At 37.2% G+C, this 19,839-nt stretch overlaps 1 protein-coding gene across 4 annotated transcripts in view; it reads left to right on the top strand.

Annotated features, from left to right (window-relative positions):
* The window catches only part of CFAP47 (cilia and flagella associated protein 47), a 562,308-nt gene that overhangs the window by 126,404 nt on the left and 416,065 nt on the right, over nucleotides 1–19,839 (top strand). For all 4 annotated transcript variants that reach the window (XM_070784977.1, XM_070784976.1, XM_070784975.1 and 1 more), the window contains one exon: nucleotides 7,477–7,686. In XM_070784977.1, the coding sequence (XP_070641078.1) occupies nucleotides 7,477–7,686 (210 nt within the window). The remainder of the gene's footprint in view (nucleotides 1–7,476; nucleotides 7,687–19,839) is intronic.

Raw genomic sequence — 19,839 nt, 5'->3', positions numbered from 1 at the left:
CCCACTCCAGTGTTCTTGTCTGGAGAATCCCAGGGACAGGGGAGCCTAGTGGGCTGCCGTCCATGGGGTCACACAGAGTTGGACACGACTGAAGCGACTTAGCAGCAGCAGCAGCAAGCCCTAGACATGTGGTTCCCTTCTTACAACATGGTATTTAACCCATTCAAAGCCAGAAGTACACCATCTCTTGGACTTTTCTCTCTCACCTGATTAAATTTGATTCACCCATGATTGTCTCCCTTTTGCATACTCAAATTCCATTAGCTAGGGATCTTCATTACATATGGAACTTCCCTTTACTATTGCCATATAGCATAACTTAATCATCAAAGTTGGAGAAGTTGATGGCACCTCACTCTAGTTCTCTTGCCTGGAAAATCCCATGGACGGCGGAGCCTGGTAGGCTGCAGTCCATGGGGTCGCTAAGAGTCGGACACAACTGAGCGACTTCACTTTCACTTTTCACTTTCATGCATTGGAGAAGGAAATGGCAACCCACTCCAGTGTTCTTGCCTGGAGAATCCCAGGGATGGGGGAGCCTGGTGGGCTTCCATCTGTGGGGTCGCACAGAGTCGGACACAACTGAAGAGACTTAGCAGCAGCAGCAATCATCAAAGTAAGTGTCTCATCATGTTTATAGGTTCTGCCACCCAAGGAATGGGAATTATGCAGTTTATACACCAAGGAACAGGACTCTTGGTGGCCATCACAGAATTCTACCTATCATAGTGCACATGCTATAGAGAAATATCATCTGTTTGCATTTTTAAAAAATTGATAAGCAGCTCAAGCCCCAGTACTCTGTTGGACTAGATACATTATGAGCCCTCACATTACAAAACAGAGCATGTGTGTGTGTGTGTGTGTGCGTGTATAAAACTGTTGGAGTACTGAGAAGTGTGGGAGGCTTCTAAAGGACTGAGAGCAAACCAAAACAATACATACTTATAAGCTGAAACCAGAGTAGGAGCGGTGAACTGGATTAACATACCAAGGGTAGGCTTGTTTTTAAATCTTAAGACAATTTCAAGATAGGAAAACTTAATCTCAGATTCCTGGATTAATCCAGGGACACTGGAAGAGGCTAAAATGATTCCATGTCAGTAAGTCCTTCTATCTTTCATTATATATATATATATAATATATATCTTTCATATATATATATTAGCTGGTTTTCCTGGCTAATGGAATTTGAGTATGCAAAAGGGAGACAATCATGGGTGAATCAAATTTAATCAGGTGAGAGAGAAAAGTCAAAGAGATGGTATACTTCTGGCTTTGAATGAGTTAAATACCATGTTGTAAATACCATGTTTTATATATATATATCTCTCAGAATTTTCTGATGGATTTTTCAAAAGCAGAGGTTATTAGATTCTATATCTAGAATTTATGATTCAGTAAGCCTGGAATGGGATATAGTAATTTGTATTTCTAATAAGTTTCCAAATGATATTGATACTCCTGTTCACAAAGTGAACCGGAATTTCTACTCAAAATGAAACCATCCTCAATTTTGGCCTATATTTCAGTTTTCACAGATTGCTAACAGCTAGACAGGAGCAGTGTCAAGCATTACAAAACTCACCAGGAGGGAAGACATCATAACTTAGAGTCAGCACAAGCAGTCTTAAGATTTAGACTCTTAAGTAATTCAGATATTGGATTTATCAGATATAAAGTATAAATAATTTGTTAAAAAATAAAAGATGGCATTATAAAAATTAGTAATTAACATGGGATTGTATAATATAGATTGGAAAATGAACCTAGTATAACTTTTAGAAATTTTAAAATAAAGCATGTAAGGTTAAATTTTAAGGGCATCCATTAAACCTAAACATAGAAACAGACAAAACTTCAGTTAACTTTACAAGAGAAGCACACTTTTTAAATGAAGGGGAAACTGAACAAAAATGATGGCAAAAACTCAAAATAATTGATTAATGCAATGGAATGTAAATAAATTGACCAGTTAAAAGACAGAGGCTCATAGAGGGAATAAGAAAAAATTCCAGCTTCCTATTTTAAAAAGCATTTATGAAATGTAAGGACAAAAAGATTAAAATAAAGTGGGGTTTCTCAACTTCAGAACTCTTGATATTTTGATGATAATAATTCCTTTTTTTTTTATTAAAGTCTCTCCTATACTCTGTAGGATATTAAGCAGCCTCCCCCCCAACCCCACAGTTGTGAAAGAAAAAAAAAATAATAAAATGTCTCCACACATTGCTACATTTCTCCTTGGAAGCAAAACCATTTCTAGTTCAGAACCACCAAGTTAAAATATTGATTTACATACATTAAAATAGTGATTATGATCATTTCCATAGATGCAGGGAAAAAAATAATTTCACAGAATTCAAAAATAATTTATAAAACTCTTAAACAGTAATAAAAGAGAAGTTATTTAAGTTGGCAAAGTTTTCTGTCATAAACCTAGAGGAGACATTATTATGGATATTGGAATATAAATAAATTGCCTTTAAATAAAATAGAAAAGGCAAGGATGCCTATTATCACTGTCTTTCGAACATGTTTTACTAGAGAACCTAGTCCATGCCGGAGTTAAGAAAAATAAAATATGTGAGGATAGGAAAATAAGCTTCAGAACCAGCATTATCTGTTGATTAGGAGATTTTCCATATAGGAAATGAAAAGAATTTATACACAGATATTTAAAGCTATGAAGATCATTTATCAAGTTAAACAAATGTAAGTCCAATATTTAAGGTTCAATAGTATTTCAGCACACAACATTTAGAACATGCAACTGTAAAACTACTATCCTTAAAAACATTAGCAATTGAAGGTAATAGGAAGAATTGTATGTGACTATATGGATAAAATTATAAATCTTAAATCGAAGAACTCATAAATAAATGAAGATTTACACCATATTCATGAATTGTGATATTCAGGATTTTAAAAAGCACAGTTCTCCACAAATCAACTTAGATTTTTCATGCAACTGCAATAAAAATTCAAATAAAAATTTTCATCAAGATTGACAAGTAAAATTCTAAATCTTATATGGAAAAATCAAGGGTCAAGAATAGCCACACCACCCCTGAAGAAGAAGGTGAGAAAGGCTTGCGTGCCCAAATACCAAGAGTGAATCAATGTCACAGTGGTGCAGTGATAGATTAAATGAGCAAAGGAACCCAGTAGACTTGAAAATGGCCCACACATGGACAGATACTGAATATGTGACAAAGGCAGTATAGATCTTTGGAGAAAAAAGATTACTATTCAATAAATGGTGCTGAGATAATTAACTGTATAAAATAGTTCAAACTGGATTCCTGTCTACTTAATACATGAAAATTCATTACACATCGATTAAAAGGCAAAATGTAAAAAAAGAAAACAATTTTAATGTCTGTAGCTAGAGAAAGATTTCTTAAACATGACTTAAAATTATGCTAACAGTAAAATAAATAGCTGGTAAGAATTAATCAGAAAAAATACCAAATAACAGAAATGTTGACAAAAAGTTTCAATAGATATTTCACAGATAAAATATAAAACACATGAAAAAATATACAGTAATTGACCTCTTTGTAAACTTGAAAGTAAGAATTAGTGACTACAGCAAGATATCATTTTGCTTGTCCTAGGTAGGCAATCGTTAGGAAGTCAGGCTACCAGTTAGAGTATCAGTGAGTAAGAACATAGTAGATAATACTATGTAAGGTGTAGTATCTGCATATTTCACAGCCCAACATTTCCACTTCACAGTATATACAAGAAAAATGCATCAGGGAAATGCAAATCAAAACCACAATGAGGTATCACCTCATTCTTATCAGAATGGCTATTGTCAAAAAGACAATGAATAATAAATGTTACCAAGGATATGGAGAAAAGGGAACTCTAGTTCACTGTTGGTGGGAGTGGACATTGCTGCAGCCACTATGGCACACAGCATGTTGGGTCCTCAAAAAATTAAAAATAGAGCTATCATATGATCCAGTAATTCCACATCTGGTTATATATCCAAAGAAAACAAAAATGCTAATTCAAAAAGATACATGAACCCCAGTGTTCATAGCAACATTATTTATAATAGCCAAGGTATGGGAGCAACCTGAGTGCCCAGCAATAGACTAATGGATAAAGAAGATGTGTATATATTTTACATATTCAATGGGATATTATTTGGCCATAAAAAAGAATTAAATTTTACCATTCACAGCAAACATGGATGGGCCTGGAAGGTATTATGCTTAGTGAAGTAAGTCAGACAAAGACAGATACTGTATCTTTTCACTTATATGTAGAATCTAAAAAATAAAACAAATGAATATAACAAAAGAGAAACAGATTTATAGATACAGAGGAAAAAATAGTGATGGGGAAGGGTCAAGATAAGGGAAGTGGATTAAAAGGTACAAACCACTATGTATAAAATAAATAAGCTACAAAGATATATTTTACAACACAGGGCATGTAACTAATATTGTATAATAACATAAGTATTGAATCAGTATGCTGTACATCTGAAAATAATATAACATTGCAAATCAACTATACTACAAGGTATGTTTGAAAGTATTCATAGTTGTATTATTCAGAATAGTGAAATCTGGGAACTACACAAATGTCCAGTGACATGTGAGGGTATAATTAATTTGTGATATATATGCACTTGAATAAATATTCTATATCTGTGATGTGGAGGAATTTTAATAACACAACTGTATTAGGAATCTTAGAAAACAAAATACTGAGATTAATTAAAAGAAAGTCAAAGAAGGCTGCATATATTGATATCCTGTATATAAAATGGCAAAAAAGGACAATGAAACAAATTTATATTTAAAAATATATGCCTCTTTATAGATATAAAGTAATAGATGTAAAGAGTGGTCAGTTGACATGTTAAAAATATATAAATTGTGGGGATTTGTGTACCATTATTTTCGTAAACTACCAAATCTTAGACCCACCTCAGAGCTTCTCTAGTTCAGTACTTTATTTTGCAGTTAATCATTCTGAGATCCAGAGAAAACAAGTTCCGAGTGTGACAGAAATCAATGAAAATCATCAAAGTTGAAAAGCATAGAATGGCCATTGGCTTCTAACATTTGGCTTACAAGATATGATGAGTGCTTACTTGTGCCTCAGGGAATTGCTCTAAATGCCATTTTGTGAGAGAGTGTAGTTCTTCAACATTAATTTGGCAACTCTTGAGATTCACAGTTTTTTCAAGATCTAATCTTATAAGTAGATAGTAAACTCTGTTGCTTGAATAGGAAATAAAAATGACTTGAATTATATTGTCCTAGAAATTACTTTTTTTGTCAACAAACATTGTCTCATATATGAATTAATCTTTACTCTTTCAGCTTTTGAATTAATGTATAATGGTATCAATTTTAAAACTACTTCAAGTTAAAATCAGAGTCTTAACATGATATAATGAAATGAACATGTAAAAGGGACTGTATCCTTTTATTAATATATATGCAATAGAACTAATAGTGTTAATGACTTATCCAAAGACATTTAGTTAATTAGCAACAGAATTGGACTCAAACCTGATTTATAAACTGCTTTTTCATGTTTTATCCAGTGAACCATATGAGTTTAAACTAGTTCAAGTTGAGAGCTTGTTTTACTTTTTCTAGTTAATTAGCAGAATAATCATTCTAATTAAAATACTAGGGAAATAGGATTCACATTTGATAGCATGTCTTATTTGCTATACAAACCTGCATATATAATAAAGCAAAGTAATACAGTGAAATATTTATTGACAGCTAAAAGTTATCAAGTATGAATTAAAATTAGAAGTGAATAATAGGGCTTCCCTGGTGGTCCAGTGGTTAAGAATTCGCCTTGCAATATACAGATGGTGATTGTAGCCATGAAATTAAAAGACGCTTACTCCTTGGAAGGAAAGTTATAACCAGCCTAGACAGCATATTAAAAAGCATACATTACTTTGTCAACAAAGGTCCGTCTAGTCAAGGCTATGGTTTTTCCAGTGGTCATGTATGGATGTGAGAGTTGGACTATAAAGAAAGCTGAGCACCGAAGAATTGATGCTTTTGAACTGTGGTGTTGGAGAAGACTCTTGCAAGTCCCTTGGACTGCAAGGAGATCCAACCAGTCCATCCTAAAGGATATCAGCACTGGGTGTTCATTGGAACAACTGATGTTGAAGCTGAAACTCCATTAGGCCACCTGATATGAAGAGCTGACTCATTTGAAAAGACCCTGATGCTGGGAAAGATTGAGGGCAGGAGGAGAAGAGGAGACAAAGGATGAGATGGTTGTATGGCATCACCAACTCGATGGACATGGGTTTGGGTGAACTCTGGGAGTTGGTGATGGACAGGAGGCCTGGCGTGCTGCAGTTCATGGGGTCGCAAAGAGTTGGACACGACTGAGCAACTGAACTGAACTGAATAGGGCTTCCCTGGTGGTCCAGTGGTAAAGAATTCACCTTGTAATATACAGGATGCTGGTTTGATCCCTGGTGCTGGAAGATCCCACATGCCGCAGAGCAGTTAAGCCCATGTGCCACAAACTACTGAGCCAGTGCACTAGAACCCACGGGCTGCAGTTGTTGAAGCCTGTGCACCCAGAGCACATGCTCTGCAACAAGAGAAACCACCACAATGAGAAGCCCACACACCTCAACTAGAGAGTGGCTCCCACTCTTCACACCTAGAGAAAGCCCACACAGCAACCAAGACCAAACATAGCTATAAATAAATAAACCTTAAAAAAAGAAGTGGGTACTATATACTATGCTATTAAAAATCACAAACACTTTTAAACTGGCTGAATTATAGTAAATAATGAAATATAGTGTATAGTATACTATATAGTATATTAGTATATATAGTATAGTACATATTAGTATAGTATAATTGGGATTAGTATATAGTCTTAGTATAGTATATAGTACATATAGTATATAATGAAATGTATAGTATATAGTATATAATGAAGTATGTGAACATCAAGTATTAATAGAATATTTTAATAGTAATGATTGAAAAATATTCATGTCATATGTACAGTGCTTAACTGTATGCAGATTAAAAATAGGTATGTGTATATGTATTTGTTAGTAATCCTTAGTCTACATCCAATAAAGCTTTAGCTTTTAAAGGGATGATTTTTAGTAAATTTTTGTTAGGACATATTTAAGACAATACTGTTTTTATCATGGCTGTGACTAAAAACACATTGTACTTGATCAGGTATTTAAACCCTGTTTTTTAATCCTGAGAGGACAAAATGAGTTTTTCATCATCTCATGCAGATTACCATATTATCAATTTTACTTTTATTGTGACCAGAAAATGAGAGATGATATAAAAACATATTTAGGAGTTGGGCATGTTATTGTAAATATTTGTTTTAATTTTTCTAATGATTCAAAAAACAGAAGAAAGCACATTTAAACCCAATTACTTGCACATACTTTCAGCTAATTTTTTTTTAAATTTTAAACAGGGATTCAACTTTAAGTGTCCACTTATCCCCAGCAAAGCTTCTTGATGGTAATGAGATTCAACTTCTTTCTGTGAATTTTCCAAAAGACAGAGTCATTGTGGGCTCTTCCATTGGAATTAATGCTGCTCTCACCTGCCGTCTCAGCTTCAAGTCATCTAAACCTGTGTCATTTTTCACCAAGGTTCTTTTCTGCGATAGCAAAAATAACTGGTAAGATATTTAAATGTAGATTCCTTTGTATCTGACAGTGAAGAATAATAGGTTTATATTCTATGCTATTATAAAATGTTAAAAAAGACATCTAAAATAATGACTTTGGACATAAACCTTTTTTTTTTAAGTTCCAAATGCAATGTTGCTTTCATGAGAAACAGCATGATAGTGGCTTCCAGCATATACTCTGGGGCTCGGCTGCCTGCATTTGAGTCCTGGCTCTGTTAACTTTGGTGAAGTTAGGTAATCTTCCTAGCCCCTTGGTTCTCTCATCTGTAAAATGGGGATCATAGCAGAACCTGTCTGTTCTCTAATAATGAGAAACTCATTGAGTTAATTATTATTGTGTTATTGTACAGGAATTGGCACAAAGGAAATGCTAGGTAGGTATTTAATGAAAATGAGAAACATCAGCGTAACAAGTTTCCAGACAATATGATTTTGTTACATGTTTCTTTGACAGGTTCAGGAAATTAAAATACACCTGGTTAAGCCATGTTTCTAGATTTCTTAAGATGTAGGACTAGAAATTTCACTTTTACATTATACCTTGAGATGATTTGACTTGCCAGATAGCAAGTGGTGAATGTATAGAGCAATGACGTGTGTTAAAAAAAAAAAAAAAAGTTCATGGTGTAGAGTGAATTGTATACTAAAAATGAGTATGTACTCCATGTGATAATTTATTAACTTTTAGTGACGTCATTATATAGTATATTCATAGTCAAAGGATTGATTCCTGCATTAAGAATTAGAAGGGTGAGATACAGATGTACTGAAATGTTACATCCAAGGAAAAGCGTGGCCGGATCCAGGACCTGGCTCATGGAGTTCTGAGCTCCAGCTTCTACGTCCCTTTCTCACATATGTTGATGGATAAAATTACCTAAATTATACCTCTCAGACTATTTTTCTCTTTTAATGCTAGCAATCCATATTTTCTTGACATTTAAAAAACAACAACAACAACAGCTTCTTTTAATGGCATTGCTTTAGACTTCTATCAAGAACTGAACTCTATGCCTCCATCCTGGGATACTTCTGTCTTTTTGTATGTTGCTGACCTTGTTCATAGAAGTTTAACTTTACTTTGCTCTAGTCCACAAATTTGCACTTTGCCAAAAGCATTAAGTAATGTGTACCTTTGAACTCACTAATAAAAATCATGAATAACTTCTCCATGAATGCCTTAAAGGTAATGAAGGCTCAGACCACATTCACAGGGTGAGGAAGGAAAGAGTTTCAATAAATGCTGTGTGAACTAGATGGCGTCTTGGACAGTGGTACAACTGCCTCTAAGAGAGGTATGCATAGGTTTCGCTGTTACACTGTGTTGATGTCTAGTCAGCAAACAAGATGTTAGGAGACCTGAAAACAGCCACTAGAAAGAGGAGAGTCATATATTTGAAGATGATGATTTTCTTGTCTTTTTGTGTTGTATGTTTCCTTTTAGCCTTGAGACTCATTTACTCTCCACTAGATTTCCCCACCCTTCTTCCCTTACCTTAAACTCCATTTCAACCTTCAGCGGGTTTGAGATAAGGTAGAGCTTTTAAAACTAATTTAGAAATTTTGAAAATCATACATGGGCTATAAAAGCATTTTCCATATACAAAGAAACATTCCCTGGAACCTTAATACTGGCAAATCCTTTTATTAATGCCCTGTTAACTTCTTATCTGGTTTCCCATAGTGCATATGATCAGCTCTTCATTCTCTTCTTAACTCTCTAAAGCTGTCTTTGCCTTTCTCTCACTATGTATTTTTGATTCTATTCAGATAAATTATGTCTTCCAGTAAGAACTTCCTCAAGAGCCTCCCTTTCACTTCTGACTGTTTGAAATAGATTTGATTCTTTTGGTTCTTTTATTGCTTTTCATCATTCAGTTCAGTTCAGTTGCTCAGTTGTGTCCGACTCTTTGCGATCACATGGACTGCAGCCTGCCAGGCCTCCCTGTCCATCACCAACTCTTGGAGTTTACCCAAACTCATGTCCATTGAGTCGGTGATGCCATCCAACCATCTTATCCTCTGTTGAACCCTTCTCCTGCCTTCAATCTTTCCCAGCATCATGGTCTCTTCAAATGAGTCAGCTCTTCACATCAGGGGCCAAAGTATTGGAGTTTCAGCTTCAATATCAGTCCTACCAATGAACATTCAGGACTGATTTCCTTTAGGATTGACTGGTTTGGTATCATTGGTGTCCAATGATGGACTTCTTGGATCTCCTTGCAGTCCAAGGGACTGTCAAAAGTCTTCTCCAACACCACAGTTCAAAAGCATCAATTCTTCGGTGCTCAGCTTTCTTTATAGTCCAACTCTCACATCCATACATGACCACTGGAAAACCCATAGCTTTGACTAGATGGACCTTTGTTGACAAAGTAATGTCTCTGCTTTTTAATATGCTGTCTAGGTTGGTCATAACTTTCCTTCCAAGGAGTAAGCATCTTTTAATTTCATAGCTGTAGTCACCATCTGTAGTGATTTTGCAGCCTCCCAAAATACTCAGCTACTGTTTCCCCCTCGATTTGCCATGAAGTGATGAGACCGGATGGCCATGATCTTAGTTTTCTGAATGTTGAGCTTTAAACCAACTTTTTCACTCTCCTCTTTCACTTTCCTCAAGAGGCTTTTTAGTTCCTCTTCACTTTCTGCCATAAGGGTGGTGTCATCTGCATATTTGAGGTTATTGATATTTCTCCTGGCAATCTTGATTCCAGCTTGTGCTTCTTCCAGTCCAGCATTTCTCATGATGTACCCTGCATATAAGTTAAATAAACAGGGTGACAATATACAGCCTTGACGTACTCCTTTTCCTATTTGGAACCAGTCTGTTGTTCCATGTCCAGTTCTAACTGTTGCTTCCTGACCTGCATACAGATTTCTCAAGAGACAGGTCAGATGGTCTGGTGTTCCCATCTCTTGAAGAATTTTCCACAGTTTGTTGTGATCCACACAGTCAAAGGCTTTGGCATAGTCATTAAAGTAGAAATAGATGTTTTTCTGGAACTCTCTTGCTTTTTCCATGATCCAGCGGATGTTGGCAATTTGATCTCTGGTTCCTCTGCCTTTTCCAAAACCAGCTTGAACATCTGGAAGTTCACGGTTCACATATTGCTGAAGCCTGGCTTGGAGAATTTTGAGCATTACTAGCATGTGAGATGAGTACAACTGTGTGTTAGTTTGAGCATTCTTTGGCATTGCCTTTCTTTGGAATTGGAATGAAAACTGACCTTTTCCAGTCCTGTGGCCACTGCTGAGTTTTCCCAATTTGCTGATATATTGAGTGCAGCACTTTCACAGTATCATCTTTCAGGATTTGAAATAGCTCAACTGGAATTCCATCACCTCCACTAGCTTTGTTCGTAGTGATGCTTTCTAAGGCCCACTTGACTTCACATTCCAGGATGTCTGGCTCTAGGTGAATGATCACACCATCGTGATTATCTGTGTAGGGAAGATCTTTTTTGTACAGTTCTTCTGTGTATTCTTGCCATCTCTTCTTAGTATCTTTTGCCTCTATTAGGTCCCTTCCATTTCTTTCCTTTATTTAATCCATCTTTCAGCAGCCATCAATTAACGCAGGTCATATCCCAGGTCATAGGCTAGATGTCATGGAATCCACACAACAGCCCTGAGATGTGGATGTTTTTAGATCTGTATCTCTTTTTTACAAAAAAGATATAAGGCCTATAGTGTGATATAACTTGCTAAAGCTCACTCATATGTGAGGCAGAAGAGCCAGGAATTTGAAGCAGATTTCTGTTACCAATGATCATGTACTCAGTCACCTTGTTTTAATACCACTTTGACTGTATAGAATTGTATAGAAGTTTTTATGGTAGGTATTCTTTTTTGAGAGTAGCACTGTTGTATGTCATATATAAACTTTACAAAGAATAAGAAATTGAAACTCCGCAGTTTCCTCTTATTCTATTCCTTTGCATCATTCTCTCGCTCTCTCATAAACACACACACACACACACACACACACACACACACACACACAAACACAGGCACATGCACACACCTGTCTTATAAGTACCTATATATAATTATGTTGTTTTTAAGTAAATCGCATTTTAGTTTCTATTTTGCCCTTAAGTACCAAGAAATTTAGTTAATAATTAAAAGTGCATTTTGAGTTACAGGTCTTAAAAAGTCTATATGCTCCTGAATTAGGGAATTGATAAAGAAATATCCATTGAATAGAATATGTTAATGAATATTCCATGTTTGATGATTAGTAATGATAGTAATTCAAGTTTGCTCAATGAAATTTATGATATCATTCATTTATTTCTATTGATGTGTTAATTTATTGATGAGGCAAAAGTCCATAAATTGTCTCCATAGTTATAGCATGAATAAAGTGAAAGTTTATAGTTTCACTGAAGAGGCCTGTTTTACAACTACCATCAGTAAACAACCCTACAGAAGATATTTACATAAAAATAAATTTATTATATATGGGTACTGACAAGATTTCATGTAACTATTTTAGATATTTTAAATTAATAGTGTTTGCAAAAGACTTCAAATCAGTATGTCAAATTGAAACCCAGTATCAAAACAACAGCTAAAGTATGTTCTTTTGAAACTGTACATTTCACAAAAATAAAATTTCAAAATGAAAAACACATTCCTTGTAAAAATTGAAATATTTTCTTTTCCTACAAAAAAAGCATGTGCTTATTATTGAACAAATATGTGTTATTTAGAAGTTTATAGTTTTATATTGGATTTTTATGTCCATGTTTAGTTACTTTAGTTACTTATATGTTATAAAGAGTGGTTTTTGAGGGAGTCAAGGAACCCACTAGTAAAATACAGTTCCTTTCCTTGCCGCTATTTGAATTAATGTCTATTTTAGGTTAATATCTTTATCATGTGCTCATAAATGTTTTTTACTTTCTGACTTTCCTTATTTTTACTTTTGACATATGAAGTAGCAATGTAGGGCTGTGTGTGTATATGTTTGTGAGAGAGAATGAAGAAATATATATAATTCTATTAATTATGTAAGTAAAATGGCTTATTGAGTATTTAGATTATGTTTTCTGTTTTTCTTCCTGAACTTAACAATTTAGTTTCTGTATTGCCTTTAGGTACTGAGGAGTTTAGTTTATAATTATATTAAGTACATTTTGAGCTAAAAGTCTTAAATAAGCTATACTCTCTAGAATTAGGAGATTAATCAGCACATATCCCCTGAATTGAAAAACAGAAATTTCTTTACGTAGATAAGAGTTGTGGAAAGCATTCTGAGAAATAATCCTCCTTGAATGGGGGGTGTTTGTTGTATTGTAAGGTTAGTGAACTTCTAAAATGTCTGCAGGTGGCCTCTTAATCTCTTTAAAATGAATTCATCAATATAAAATAACTAAGGGGAAGATACACTTTTAGAAATCATAATAAGTGTATAATAACACCTACTTTGGATAAGTTATAAACGTTTAATTTGGAACTGGAAAATAAAAAAGTCCAGGTGTTCAGTTTGCACAACCCAATGTCAAGGGTGGTCTTGAACAATCATTGTGAAATTCAGTCACCCAGATATCTTTAACAGTATTAGCAATTAGCAGTCTGACATTGTGAGTAAAGATTTAGTCATTCACTCCTTAATTTAAATATTTATTGAATGTGTACCATGTACCAGATACCTACCAGGCACCATTTAAGCAATAGGGGTTATGTCAGAAATCACAGCATGATCCCTGTCTTGTGGAGCTTAGAGTTTGGCAGGGGGAAAAGAGACAGTAAACAGTAATCCTGCTAAAGAGTAAGTCTGTGATAAAGGGTAAGTGTGTGATAATTGATGGAGGGCATAGGAAAAAGAATAAGTGCAGGGTAAGTTCACAGGGAAGGCCAGAGAGGGAATGAGTAAGTCTCAGTGTGATAAATAAGATGATAAGGAGAGCTTCCCCTAAGAGGAGAGGATCTAAGGAGAGATTTGAAGGACTGATTGGGGTTAGAAAGATACCTGGGAATATCCTTTCAGATCGAGGGAATGGCTGGTGCAAGATCTTTGAGGTGGGTGCTTACAAGGAGGCAACCTGAGTAGAATGAACAAGGGGTGAGGAGTTTAGGAGAAAGGACTGGAGAAGTAACACAGCAGTACTGGATCCTGTAGGGCCTTTGAGGTGAATGGTAAGGATTTGGACCTTTACCCTGAATGAAATGAGGAGCCATTGCACAGTAACCAGTGAAAGAATGCAGTAGCCATACTTTTGAACAGTGATGAGGTCAGTCAGTCATTCTGTACCACCGAAAACTTGAGCTTCCTATATATTTATTTTATTCCCTTTGTTCATGAAAAGGCTTCTTGTTTCTCAAGTGGGTTTTTTTTTTTTTTCCATTCATTCATTCAGTATTTACAAAGTGACAAAAGTACACCTGTCTTTCTTCTGGTGGTGGGGTCAGAACAATGCTCCAGAATTCGTGGAGCTTCTATTGTAACGGAGAAGACAAAAATTGATAAATAGTATCACAGTTTAATAAGGAAATCATATGAGTTTAATGAGATAGAGAGTAAAGGATACCTTCATGTGTTAGACAGATAAGGCATCTCTGAGGATATGATATTTGACCAGATGGTGATATGAAAATTTAATGAAAAAATACTTATAAGGCACTCAGAACAGTCCCTGTTGGTAGTGTGTAACTAAGTAAAGACTTGGCATTTCATTTAAAATCAGTAGTTTACATTTACAGAATGATCTCAGTGCCTGCTTCAGAGATAAGAGGGTGATTGTGTGAGTGAGTGAAAGTTGCTCAGTTGTGTCTGACTCTTTACAACCCCATGGACTATACAATCCATGGAATTTTCCAGGCCAGAATACTGGAGTGGGTAGCCATTCCCTTCTCCAGGGTATCTTCCCAACCCAGGGATCGAACCCAGCTCTCTTGAATTGTGGGCAGATTCTTTACCGTCTTAAGTCACCAGGGAAGTCCAATAATACTGGAGTGGGTAACCTATACCTTCTCCAACAGATCTTCTGGACCCAGGAATTGAACTGGGGTCTCCTGCATTGCAGGTGTATTCTTTACCAGGTGAGCTATCAGGAAAGCCCGTTGAGAGTGATTGCATTTCTTCTATTAAGACAGTAATTGGATTTACCCTATTTATAAAAAAACATCTATTTCTGCTTTATTGAATATGCCAAAGCCTTTGACTGTGTGGATCACAATAAACTGTGGAAAATTCTTCAAGAGATGGGAATACCAGACCACCTGACCTGCCTCTTGAGAAATTTGTATGCAGGTCAGGAAGCAACAGTTAGAACTGGACATGGAACAACAGACTGGTTCCAAATAGGAAAAGGAGTACATCAAGGCTGTATATTGTCACCCTGTTTATTTAACTTATATGCGGAGTACATCATGAGAAACGCTGGACTGGAAGAAACACAAGCTGGAATCAAGATTGCCAGGAGAAATATCAATAACCTCAGATATGCAGATGACACCACCCTTATGGCAGAAAGTGAAGAGGGAAAAAAAAAAAAGAAAGTGAACAGGAACTAAAAAGCCTCTTGATGAAGGTGAAAGTGGAGAGTGAAAAAGTTGGCTTGAAGCTGAACATTCAGAAAACGAAGATCAACATTCAGAAAATGAAGATCATGGCATCTGGTCCCATCACTTTATGGGAAATAGACAGAGAAACAGTGGAAACAGTGTCAGACTTTATTTTTCTGGGCTCCAAAATCACTACAGATGGTGACTGCAGCCATGAAATTAAAAGACGCTTACTCCTTGGAAGGAAAGTTATGACCAACCTAGATAGCATATTCAAAAGCAGAGATATTACTTTGCCAACAAAGGTTCATCTAGTCAAGGCTATGGTTTTTCCTGTGGTCATGTATGGATGTGAGAGTTGGACTGTGAAGAAGGCTGAGCGCCGAAGAATTGATGCTTTTGAACTGTGGTGTTGGAGAAGACTCTTGAGAGTCCCTTGGACTGCAAGGAGATCCAACCAGTCCATTGTGAAGGAGATCAGCCCTGGGATTTCTTTGGAAGGAATGATGCTAAAGCTGAAACTCCAGTACTTCGGCCACCTCATGCGAAGAGTTGACTCATTGGAAAAGACTCTGATGCTGGGAGGGATTGGGGGCAAGAGGAGAAGGGAATGACAGAGGATGAGATGGCTGGATGGCATCACTGACTTGATGGACATGAGTCTGAGTGAACTCCGGGAGTTGGTGATGGACAGGGAGGCCTGGCATGCTGCGATTCATGGGGTCACAAAGAGTCGGACACGACTGAGCGACTGATCTGATCTGATCTGGATTCACCCTTGGGTAACAGATAAATCCTCAGCAGACATACAGCAAGAGGGGAAGAAGGGTGTCTGTGTGGGAGGCGGGGGGTGGGTAGTAGAGAGACAGGAGTTCAGCTCTCATGAGGGTGAGGGAGTCTTTGGATAATATACAAATGATTTATATTGTATTTCAGAATTCTTTCTTCCAGTGTTTAAAAATGTATCTTATTTGGGAATTCACACAGAGATAGAATGGATTAAGAAATGCCAGAATGGTGTAATCCCCTATTTTGCACTGTGCTTTCCACTCCAGATTGAGGAGAAGAAAACATTATACACTGAAGGAGTTTGTAATTATGAGGATGAAGTGTAACCACTTGCTCTTGCTTTATAAGTCCACTAAATGATACTTCATACTAAACATAGAATGAAAGGTATGGCTTTGGGTGATTAATTTTATAGAAATACTAAGAATTCCAAAGTGAATAAAGTGAAGTTGCTCAGTCGTATCCGACTCTTTGCGACCCCATGGACTGTAGCCTACCAGGCTCCTCCCTTCATGGGATTCTCCAGGCAAAAGTACTGGGGTAGGTTGCCATTTCCTTCTCCAGGGGATCTTCCCAACCCAGGGATTGAACCCAGGTCTCCAACATTCCAGGCAGACGCTTTAACCTCTGAGCTACCAGGGAAGCCCACACCAAGGTAAGAGAAACCCAAGTAAGATGGTAGGTGTTGCGAGAGGGCATCAGAGGGCAGACACACTGAAACCATAATCACAGAAAACTAGTCAATCTAATCACACAGACCACAGCCTTGTCTAACTCAATGAAACTAAGCCATGCTGTGTGGGACCACTCAAGACAGGCAGGTCATGGTGGAGAGGTCTGACAGAATGTGGTCTACTGGAGAAGGAAATGGCAAACCACTTGAGTATTCTTGCCTTGAGAAACCCATGAACAGTATGAAAAGGCAAAATGATAGGATACTGAAAGAGGAACTCCCCAGGTTGGTAGGTGCCTAATATGCTACTGGAGATCAGTGGAGAAATAACTCCAGAAAGAATGAAGGGATGTAGCCAAAGCAAAAACAATACCCGGTTGTGGATGTGACTGGTGATAGAAGCAAGGTCCGATGTTGTAAGGAGCAATATTGCATAGGAACCTGGAATGTCAGGTCCATGAATCAAGGCAAATTCGAAGTGGTCAAACAAGAGATGGCAAGAGTGAACATTGACATTCTAGGAATCAGGGAACTAAAATGGACTGGAATGGGTGAATTTAACTCAGATGACCATTATATCTACTAGTGTGGGCAGGAATCCCTTAGAATAAAAGGAGTAGCCATCATGGTCAACAAAAGAGTCCGAAATGCAGTACTTGGATGCAGTCTCAAAAACAACAGAATGATCTCTGTTCGTTTCCAAGGCAAACCATTCAATGTCACAGGAATCCAAGTCTATGGCCCAACCAGTAATGCTGAAGAAGCTGAAGTTGAACAGTTCTATGAAGACCCACAAGACCTTTTAGAACTAACACCCAAAAAAGATGTCCTTTTCATTATAGGGGACTGGAATGCAAAAGTAGGAAGTTAAGAAACACCTGGAGTAACAGGCAAATTTGGCCTTGGAATACAGAATGAAGCAGGGCAAAGGCTAATAGAGGTTTGCCAAGAGAATGCACTGGTATGCACTGGTCATAGCAAACACCCTCTTCCAACAACACAAGAGAAGACTCTACACATGGACATCACCAGATGGTCAACACCAAAATCAGATTGATTATATTCTTCACAGCCAGAGATGGAGAAGCTCTATACAGTCAGCAAAAACAAGACCAGGAGCTGACTGTGGCTCAGATCATGAAATCCTTATTGCCAAATTCAGACTTAAATTGAAGAAGTAGGGAAAACCACTAGACCATTCAGGTATGACCTGAATCAAATCCCTTATGATTATACAGTGGAAGTGAGAAGTAGATTTAAGGGCCTAGATCTGATAGATAGAGTGCCTGATGAACTATGGAATGAGGTTCGTGACATTGTACAGGAGACAGGGATCAAGACCATCCCCATGGAAAAGAAATGCAAAAAAGCAAAATGGCTGTCTGAGGAGGCGTTACAAATAGCTCTGAAAAGAAGAGAAGCGAAAAGCAAAGGAGAAAAGGAAAGATATAAGCATCTGAAGGCAGAGTTCCAAAGAATAGCAAGAAGAGATAAGAAAGCCTTCCTCAGTGATCAATGCAAAGAAATAGAGGAAAACAACAGAATGGGAAAGACTAAAGATCTCTTCAAGAAAATTAGAGACACCAAGGGAATATTTCATGCAAAGATGGGCTCGATAAAGGACAGAAACGGTATGGACCCAACAGAAGCAGAAGATATTAAGAAGAGGTGGCAAGAATACACAGAAGATCTGTACAAAAAAGATCTTCATGACCCAGATAATCATGATGGTGTGATCACTGACCTAGAGCCAGACATCCTGGAATGTGAAGTCAAGTGGGCCTTAGAAAGTGTCACTATGAACAAAGCTAGTGGAGGTGATGGAATTCCAGTTGAGCTATTTCAAATCCTAAAAGATGATGCTGTGAAAGTGCTGCACTCAATATGCCAGCACATTTGGAAAACTCAGCAGTGGCCACAGGACTGGAAAAGGTCAGTTTTCATTCCAATCCCAAAGAAATGCAATGCCAAAGAATGTTCAAACTACCACACAATTGCACTCATCTCACACGCTAGTAATGTAATGCTCAAAATTCTCCAAGCCAGGCTTCAGCAATACATGAATTGTGAACTTCCAGATGTTCAAGCTGGGTTTAGAAAAGGCAGAGGAACCAGAGATCAAATTGCCAACATCCACTGGATCATGGAAAAACCACAGAGTTCCAGAAAAACATCTATTTCTGCTTTATTGACTATGCCAAAGCCTTTGACTGTGTGGATCACAATAAGCTGTGGAAAATTCTGAAAGAGATGGGAATACCAGACCACCTGACCTGCCTCTTGAGAAATCTGTATGCAGGTCAGGAAGTAACAATTAGAACTGGACATGGAACAACATACTGGTTCCAAACAGGGAAAGGAGTACATCAAGGCTGTATATTGTCACCTTCCTTATTTAACTTATATGCAGAGTACATCATGAGAAGCACTGGTCTGGAAGAAGCACAAGCTGGAATCAAGATTTCCGGAAGAAATATCAATAACTTCAAATGTGCAGATGACACCACCCTTATGGCAGAAAGTGAAGAGGAACTAAGAAGCCTCTTGATGAAAGTGAAAGAGGAGAGTGAGAAAGTTGGCTTAAAGCTCAACATTCAGAAAACGAAGATGATGGTATCTGGTCCCATCACTTCATGGGAAATAGATGGGGAAACAGTAGAAACAGTGTCAGACTTTATTTTTGGGGGCTCCAAAATCACTGCAGATTGTGACTGTAGCCATGCAATTGAAAGACGCTTATGCCTTGGAAGGAAAGTTATGACCAACTTAGATAGCACATTTAAAAGGAGAGACATTACTTTGCCAACAAAGATCCATCTAGTCAAGGCTATGGTTTTTCCAGTGGTCATGTATGGATGTGAGAGTTGGACAGTGAAGAAAGCTGAGCACCAAAGAATTGATGCCATTGAACTGTGGTGTTGGAGAAGACTCTTGAGAGTTCCTTGGACTGCAAGGAGATGCATTCTAAAGGAGATCAGCCCTGGGTGCTCTTTGGAAGAAATGATACTAAAGCTGAAACTCCAGTACTTTGGCCACCTTATGTGAAGAGTTGACTCATTGGAAAATACTCTGATGCTGGGAGGGATTGGGGGCAGGAGGAGAAGGGGACGACAGAGGATGAGATGGTTGTATGACATCCCCAACTGAATGGACATGTGTTTGGGTGG

Source organism: Bos indicus, chromosome X (genome assembly GCF_029378745.1).
Source record: "Bos indicus isolate NIAB-ARS_2022 breed Sahiwal x Tharparkar chromosome X, NIAB-ARS_B.indTharparkar_mat_pri_1.0, whole genome shotgun sequence".
Taxonomy (NCBI): Eukaryota; Metazoa; Chordata; class Mammalia; order Artiodactyla; family Bovidae; genus Bos; species Bos indicus.
This window is presented reverse-complemented; position numbering and strand designations above follow the sequence as displayed.